The sequence below is a fragment of the Propithecus coquereli genome, unplaced genomic scaffold (genome assembly GCF_000956105.1).
Source record: "Propithecus coquereli isolate 6110/MARCELLA unplaced genomic scaffold, Pcoq_1.0 Scaffold442, whole genome shotgun sequence".
Classification (NCBI taxonomy): Eukaryota; Metazoa; Chordata; class Mammalia; order Primates; family Indriidae; genus Propithecus; species Propithecus coquereli.
The window spans coordinates 1,642,643-1,651,484 of NW_012150197.1; the positions used below are offsets into that span (position 1 = coordinate 1,642,643).

Genomic DNA, 8,842 nt, shown 5'->3' on the forward strand with positions numbered 1-8,842 from the left:
GCAGCCGATTCTTACTGCAGAGACTTCACCCACGTCGACAGCGGCACGACTCCTGGGGCTGCTGTCCAGCCTCAGGAAGAAGGCTGGACTCCCCACAAGATCAGGCGATGCTTGGTAACCACCTGGCCCCGGCCGAGGGTTCTCTTCACATTACAAGCCAAGGGAGCCGAGTGGAGCTGCAGCCCCGCGTTCTCGGGCACGAGTCTCCTGCCATTTTCTCACCACACCTGTGCGCGCTACAGCCACCTGTTGGGAATACCGCTGACAGTTTTGGGGCCCACGCCCCTCCAGTTAACATCTCGCTTCTGCACGCTGAAGCTGAGCCAGGAACGGCGCAGCCGGGCAGATGCTGGGTGCGTTCAGTCGTGAAGCCGCCAGGCTTCTTGGCATGCGGCTGGCGCAGTCCGGCGCTCTGAGAGCAGGAAGGAGCCGGCCCTTCCTGCTCTCCTCCGATGGCTGACGTCTGAGGAAGGCACAGAGCCGCACCTGCTGCTGCTCTGGCATGGAAATGCTTCCTGTCCTCAGGGCCCCTCACGCAGCAGGGAGCATCCCTAGGACACTGGCTGGGCCTTGCTGCACGGTGGGGTGCTGGGTAGCCGGGCGGATCCAATCCCACTGTGGAACCCAGAGGTCGACCTCTGCAGCAGCCATGGCAAAGTGAGGCCACAGTGCTGAGGATCTACACTCCGGCCCCAGGCTCTGGCCACGCCCTTCTGTCGGGCCACCGGGGAGCCCCGCAAGCAGTAGCCGTCAGCAGCAGTGCTGGCCCTGCTTAGGGGTGTTCATTTGCACACATGCGTCGACCTCAGCAAATCAGCCAGCAGCTGACAGCTGTGCAAAACAAGGGGTGCGCCGGCTGGGAGTCAGGGGCACGGAATGTTCCACCACCCAAGGGAATCCCAGGCCAGAGGGTAGGGGGCCCCTGATGGGGGCCCCCAAGGTGACGCAGGAGCCAGAAGCATATGGACACTCAAATGTTTACAAAGCACTTTCTCTTACACCCTCAAAGCCACTGACAGTTCACACCCAGGTTTGCTCATGTGGGGCCTGGAGGCCGCTCTGCCTTTCCTGGACACATGACCCACACCTTGCGCCCCCGGTCCTTGGGGGGCGGCGACGGCGGTGCCTCAGCTACCACCGGAGCGGCTGGCGGCCCTGCCGCAGCTCGGCCTCCGCGTCGGCGTCGTGCAGCACCTTCAGGCGCAGCAGCAGCTGCTCCAGGTTCTCCCCGGTCACCGCCGACAGCGCAATGGCCTCCTGGCCCAGGCGCTCCTGCAGCAGGGGCAGGCTGGCTCGGGCCTGCGGGAGGTCGATCTTGTTTGCAACGACTACGTGGGGCCTCTCGGACAGGCCTTCCTCGTACTTCTCCAGTTCGTATTTTAAATCCTCAACCTGCGTCCACGGCTCTGGCAGGGTGAGGTCCACGACGAACAGCAGAAACCGGCAGCGCTCTATGTGTCTGAGGAAGGCGAACCCCAGGCCCCTGTTCTGGTGGGCGCCTCGGATGATGCCGGGGATGTCCGCCACTGCCGGGAGACAGAGCGCACGGCGTCACGACCCCGCCTGCCCGGCAATGCCCCTTGGACCTCGAGTCTGGAAGGGGAGACCTGGAGCCCACCTCGGAGGCCGGGTTTCCCGAGGTCTAACACCTTCCTTCCAAGGACGGCCTGGAACTGAAGCTGTTTGATCCACCACCCTGGTGAGTCATTGGGCCGACTGACATCGAGAAATTTCAGCTTTCAGTTTTGAAAAATTCTTTGAAGTATTTGGGTGACAGGCATGATGATGGATCAGTCTAATAACGAACATTTAACACACCCCTATCTTTCTGGCTTTAAAAATGATTCAAAAAAAGGGAAAACGGCTTCCTGTACTCTCTTAATAATTTGATTACAGATAGAAATTACCACAGAGCACTTTGCAAACACAAAGTGCTACACAAATAACCTCGCCAGCAGGCTCGCTATTTTTAATGGGTACATTATCTTCTGGAAAAAGTTTCATTCTCTCGAATGGTACAAGGAAAGCTACATCACATGTCGTCGACGTGACTGGTGCTGCCCAGTCCCCGGGCCGGAGGCAAGACCAAGTGCAGGGAACAGGGACAAGGCCTCGTCAGAAATTCAAACTCGGTTCCTGAACCGTAGCTAACAGACCCTGGGGCAGGGGTGGGACCCTGACTTTGACAGAGAACAGGTTCGCTGACGCTGTTCAAATCAGAAAATGCTGCGTTCTACATGGGAAGCAAAACCGAAGAGTCACATAATTACTTTTATGAATTACATCATTTAAACTTGACCTTTGCAGAGAATTTTGGAGGTTCTACCTGCAATTTGCTGGTGGCCTTCGTAGTGGACGATCCCGACGTGGGGATTTAAGGTGGTGAACGGGTAGGCAGCCACGGCGGGTCGCGCATTCGAAATGGCTCGGAGGAGCGAGGACTTCCCGGCATTGGGGAATCCGACCTGGAAGAACAGCGAACACGGTCACGTGATTCTACGGAAGCAGCTTCCGAACTGCAGAGTCGTCACTAACCACGATCAGAGGGAGAATTCCATACTGGGGACGGAATTCCGTACTGAGGGCGCACGCGCAAGCTAGCAGTCACTGCGGAGAACCCCGAGCTGCGAAGCTGTGCTCTCTCCCAGGCCACCAGACGTCCCTCCTCAGGGACAGCGGATCTTCTGCAGTTCAGTGTGGACACAGATGCCAGTGGTGGGGGACACCTACCATGCCAGCGTGGGCCACAGTCTTGAGCTCCAGGTAGAGAACTCGCTCCTGACCCAGCTGTCCGGGGGTACAAGTCACGGGGGCGCGGTTGTCGTTGGCCAGGAAGAAGCGGTTGCCTTTTCCCCCCGCACCCCCCAGCGCCGCGATGTACTCGTCGCCCGGGCGAGACAGGTCTGCCACGACGTCATCTCCCTCCTTCACCAACGTGCCCACGGGGACCTGAAGAAGCAGGCATTCATCGGGCTAAGTTTCGCGAGCGGTGAGGAGACCATTTTAGCTCGCTCCTTAGCGAAGGCTGAGAGAGGGAAGCGCGTTGTGCCTCGGTGCGGCCCCACTTTGGAACAGGGAGGCGGACAGGGCAGCAGGGCCTCTGCCCTTCCCAGCTGCAAAGAAAAGGTCCGAGGCCTCAGGGGATTTCATGGGACTGGGTACACACCCCTCAAACGCATAAATGGCTTTTTCAACAGTGTTTCTGAAACACCAGGGTAAACCGAAGCACCCAGAAAAACAGCTGACCTAAGAGAAGGGTACACTCAGCTCACGAAGATGCCGCGGGGCTGCCCGCAGTCAGAAGAGCAGCTCCCGGGGAACAGAGTGCTCCGCGGGTTCCTCTTCTTTAAAAATAATTATTTTATGGTGTTTCCGCTAGGCCACGTGCATGTGGCCTGATACTGGCACAGAAGCCCGTCTGGGCGTGTGCTCGGGGACGGGACTGCTCCCCGCCTGCTCCCGCCTGCTGTGCTGCTTCCTGGCTGTGCCCAGCAGGCTATAGGGCCCCTCTGGGTCACACCCCGGCCCGGGAGCTGGATGATCTGCAGCAAAGGGGACAGAGCCGGCCCCGGCGGCTGTGGCTTACCCGGATGTAGAGGACAGCTCCGCCTCGCCCAAAGCAGTTCTTCCTGCCGCCGTCTTCCCCATGGAAACCCTGGTACTGGGACAGGACCGACGACAGAGACTTGACCTGCTGGTCAACTAAAGTCAGAGCAAGAACCTTCACGTTCCTTTGTGTTAAAACAATCACGGTCAATTGCTAATGCTTTTTTGTCCAGTCTAAGAACCTTAAAAAACATGTATGGAAACATGGCATGAAGTTGTAACAAAGGTTATGAAACCATCGACATGATTTTTATAAAAAAGCTAAAGTCTTTTTTTCCTTCAAAAAATACTACCATTTCTGAAAACTTAAAATTACTCATGACGCCATCATCAATTTGAAAAACAGCTACACTTTATTACGTTGTGACTGCTCTGCTCCCAGCTTACCGGGCATTTGTGCTAACCGTGCGCTGAGCAGAACCGACACCCTCCCGGCATTCGCGGGAGAGGAGCAGACTCTATGCTTCGACATGCACTATCACGTTAGTGCTCCCGCAATTCAAAAAACAAAACATGCGCAAAGTTGCTTTTTCGGTGCACTGTTTAAGTATGAACAGCACAGAATTTATAAAAACGATGTCCACACGTCAAGTTTTTAATTCGCATGCATGTTAGGATGGGGAGGTGGACCTTCCCACCGCAGGCCCAGCGGCCGCCATGCCCCTCCCCGCGCCGTCCGGCACCTGCCTCTCAAGATGACGTGGCCGCCGTCGCCTCCATCCCCACCGTCCGGGCCTCCGAACTCCTTCCGGGGCTCGCTGTGGAAGCAGCTCGCCCCAGCGCCTCCGTTTCCCCCGCGCACGAGCACTCTCCGATGGTCTACAAAGTGCCTTTTCTACAGAGAGCACAGCAGGCCCACGTCATTGCGGACTCTCTGAAATCCTTTCAAGAGACCCAACGTCCATTTGCAATGTGCCTTTTCTACGATACCCATTAAAATTAGATGTTAACGTATTCATATTGCTAATCTCCCCTAAAATGCAAAGACAAAAGAACAGTTCGTACAAGTCACTCGTATTCGCAGCAAGGTAAATCGGTAACAAAGGGTGGTCAGGACGGAATACACACTTCGGAAATGAACTCGGCATCTCTAACTTAAAGAAAACAGACCTTGTTTAGAAAATGTGTCTTAAATAAAATGTCTTTCCACCTGTTTTTCCCACATAGAGACACAGTACTCACAGGTTTTTACTAATGGGAAGTTTTAGCTCCTTAGGATGCGACAGGGAACGAGAGAAGTTGAAGTCCTTCCTGGACAACTACCAGGCTTTCGACTCTGAAGAAAGAGTGCTTTCTATGGCCAGACTGAGACAGGGCTTATTTTTAAAATGTAGTGCTACAAACACAGCTCCTTATTTGAGAGAAAGTCTTTCTTCAGGTCCCTAAGGTAGGCACACTCCGGCTAAAGAATGGGGACTAACTAGGTTGACACATGTCGGCTCCTGCTGTGAGAAGCCAGCTGCCCGAGGCCCCAGGGCGCAGGGTCCTCACTGCACCCTCCGCGGGCCGCCTGCCTTCCGCACACCTGCGCAGGTGGACGTGCCCCGCCCCTGCAGGCACCCATGCACCTCCATTTCCATTCGACACTCCACTCCACGGATGCATTTTTTTTTTTTTTTTAAAGAAAATACACGAATATTTTAAGATTCTATGGCACCACCACGTGGAAAAACTATGAATTACTATTTCTAAAACTCAATGTGTAATTGCGTTACTTGCCAACACAATCAAAATCCACCTGCCAGGAAAAAGAGCACGACTGTTGAGTGCTGCATGGGAGAGAGAACTGGAATCACTTTCTATGTGTGGGGGAAGAGACGAGGCCACGTGGAACTCTGGCCATTGAGTGCACGTCCTGCCGGGCGGGTTCCCGCCAGGAGCACCGCTGTTTGCTATCGGGAGCCCCTCCGTGCGGGAGGAAAGGACCTGGGTCGTGAACACGTACTTTCTTGCATTTATTCAAAGACCGTTCACATCTTACATAGGTTTTGGTAAACAGGACAAGAACAGCGTGTGGGGCTTAGAGAACTACGAGAGGCTCACTCCCCCCTAGATGTTCTCAGTCAGGAAACGCAGGTCCCTGTGAAGGACGTGCATGACTCGCACAGAAGACACAGGCCAGTGACGAGGCAAGCAGCACCGCGCCCCACCCCGCCTGCAGCGAGCAGCACCGCGCCCCACCCCGCCTGCGGGACAAAACACCGCCCGCCGCCCCGCCCTTGGGGGACCATCCCGTCGCTGTATTCCATAAAGTACAGCACCGCGCAGGCCTTGCTGTGCCTCCCACGCCCTGCGCACCAGCCATGGGACCCACGGAGACGACTGAGGAGAAACCACCACGCCCCGTGTCCTCCAAGGAGGAAACTGCGGCGGCTGCCCTAAGCTGAGAGTCTCACCAGCTTTTTCTCGGAGAGCAGCTTCTTTCTGGGGGGCTCCTGATGCTTGGCGTGGTCTGCGCGGCCCACCGACAGCAGCCTGGGAGCAGCCTGCCTCGGAAGGCACCAGCCGGGCGTGAGGCCAGCCAGGGCGGCGGGAAGCTGGCGCCCCGTGCCCTCAAACACGGTCCGCGGTCTTGCTGAGAACAGCCTTGAAAGTATCATGGCCCCCTAAAAAGAATCAAATTTGCAAAACGAGTTTACTTATTTGTAGCTCAGTCTAAACCTGAACACCAAACGGAGACTAAAGCAAAGCGGCTGGCACACAGAGAATCTCGACGTGGGTTTTTGAAGCGGACAAGTGAACTGATGGACCCACTTTCTTGCGCCATTCACCACTGGCGACCCTGCAGCAGGCTGCGTCCCCGCCTGCCAGCCTGTCTGCCGCCGGGGGGCAAGATTTGGATTTGTGTGCAAAGGACTTAAAACATTAAATCTCCTGCAACACTGAATACTCACCCCGATGGAATGTGAAGGATCTGCTCAGGGAAAATATTAAAAAGGAAATCGGTAACTTCAAGTCAAAATTTCTTGAAAATAATAATATTTACCAAATGTAACTATGTTATCCTGTGTGGTTTTAAAGCCACTGAACTGGAAAACAAGAACATCAAACGTGGCGCACGGCAGCGGGAAACAAACCGCCACCTTTCCCGCTCATCTCAGCGAGACCCGGGGAAGGCCGCGCTCCTGCGCTGCCGCGGTCTGCCCACCGTCACCGGACGCGGCTGGGTGAGGATGGCTGCGCCGGCTCACACGGACGCGCACGGCGGCGCCTGGCTGTCGTACTGTGGTCTCACGAGAAACAGAACCGGGTCTCTGCCCCAGCCCTGACACACAGCTCTCAGAACCCCTGGAATTTCCTGAGTGACGGGGTGATAGGAGCACGTGACACGGGGCTCCCGAATCCCTGGGAGTTTCCTGGATGACAGGAGAGTCTTCTGTTCTGATGAGGTGACTCTTGGTGGGTCCTAGATAGGGGGCTGGTCACCAGAGAGACCAGGCCGTGGCGAGGAGCCGTGTTGGTCACCGGAATCCGCAGGCCGCGAGGTCTGGAGAGCTTCCGGGCGGTGAACGCCCTGTGCCGGGAGGGTGGTCTGCCTGGTTCCCCCGGGACAGACACTCCTGCACGCGGGTCCCTCTGGGCTCGCCCCTGCACCCCTACATCCGGCCGCTCATCTGTATCCTTCGTAACACCCTTTCTAACGGACCGGGAAACGTCGATCAAGTGTCTTCCTGAGTTCCCTTACAGCAAACTACGAAACTGAGGAGGGGGCTACAGGTGCCCCGATTTGCAGCCAAGTCGGACAGAAGTGTGGTGCCCTGGGGACCCGGCTTGCGACTGGCACCTGAAACTGGCGTCTGTGTGGCTGAGCCCTCAACCCGCGGGGCTGCGGTAACTGCAGGTAGGGTCAGAGTTGAACTGGTGTCCACAGAGGACTGGCTTGGTGCCGAAAGCCACACACGTGGGTCAGACGTGTGGCGTGGGTAGAGACAGACCCCAGCAGCAGCAGCGGTGGTGGCGCACGTGCGTGCTCAGGGAGTCCGAGTGACTCGTCGCTAATGGAGCCTCCTTACGCCATCACCCGCTCAGTGAACAGCTCCTGACAGCTGCGTGTCTTGCAGGTGCTGCGGTAAGTGAGGAGGACGCCGACCCCACGCTCCAGAAAAGGACAGCCCCTCCTCCTTCGCCAGGACAGACGCCCCCGCTCTCGGATGGCCCTGTTCTGTGTACCCCACATACGAGAAAACTCACAGAGCCCTTCATTTTTAGGTATGACATATATACACACAGAAGGGGATACAATGTATGTGCACTGTTTAAAAATCACCACAGAGCCAGCAAGCGTGGGACACACCAGTCCTTCACGGCCCCTCCCTCCCACACCCCCGCTCCGAGGAGGAGACACTTCCTTTGTGGCGGTCACTCCCTTAGTGAGGCACTCGATCGTCTTGCTTTTAATTCTGAAGCGATCAGAGTTACAGAAAAGTCAGAATGATACAGAGAACTTTTATCCTGAATCGTGTGAGAGTAAGTCGCCAACCTGACACCCCTCACCTGGACACTTCCCCGTGTGCCCCCCCCCGAGACAAGGGTGTTCCCTACAGAACCAGGGGCATCATCGAAGCCAGGCCACGAGCAGTGGTCCACCACTGCCAGCCACTGCTCAGGCCCCCCAAGTGGGCTGTCCCCGCAGTGACTTTCCCAGCAGGAGGGTCCATGTGCGTGTCATACGCTGTGGTCAGCTGTCACACTGCCTCAGTCTCCTTCAGGATGGAACGCTCCTGACTCTCGTGACCTTGACACCAGGAAGGGTACAGGCCAGCTGTCTACAGAACGTCCTAGCTTCCAATTCAACCTACAGGGTCATCCAATCTTCTTTTTCTGCCCGTGCAGCTCCATTCTCTGACCGTAAGGGTCCTGCCTCCATTCTCCTCCTCGCCTCTGTTTGCTCAGCACCCGCCGAACCCCACCCTCGCCCCCACCACCCTCCCCTCCAGTGTCCTCCTCTCCCCATGCTGGGCCACCACTCCATGGGGACACCCTCTTCTTGTTACCCTTCTTGTCGATGTATTTTAAATAACCTTTTGTTTTGGGATGATTTTAGATTTGCAGACAAGTTGCAAAGGTATTTGCACAGACTTCTACCCGTGTTGTCCTCGCGGCAGCACCTGACGTGACCATGGCACATTTGTCAAAACTAGAAGCCATCGCTGGTCTGTTGCTATTAACTAAACCCCAGAGGGGGTCTGGGTTTCACCGGTTTCTCCATTAACGTCCCTTCTCCGTTCCAGGATCC

General features: G+C 56.3%; 1 protein-coding gene across 1 annotated transcript in view; it reads right to left on the minus strand.

The window, feature by feature from the left end:
- Window positions 1-984: 984 nt before the first annotated feature.
- Window positions 985-8,842, minus strand: part of MTG2 (mitochondrial ribosome-associated GTPase 2) — a 10,293-nt gene continuing 2,435 nt past the window's right edge. The window contains exons 2-7 of the mRNA XM_012654557.1: window positions 6,003-6,212; window positions 4,294-4,441; window positions 3,587-3,702; window positions 2,731-2,949; window positions 2,327-2,465; window positions 985-1,526 (exon numbers count right to left, since the gene is read on the minus strand). Coding sequence (XP_012510011.1) covers window positions 1,132-1,526; window positions 2,327-2,465; window positions 2,731-2,949; window positions 3,587-3,702; window positions 4,294-4,441; window positions 6,003-6,206 — 1,221 coding nt within the window. The 5' untranslated portion in view covers window positions 6,207-6,212 and the 3' untranslated portion in view covers window positions 985-1,131. The remainder of the gene's footprint in view (window positions 1,527-2,326; window positions 2,466-2,730; window positions 2,950-3,586; window positions 3,703-4,293; window positions 4,442-6,002; window positions 6,213-8,842) is intronic.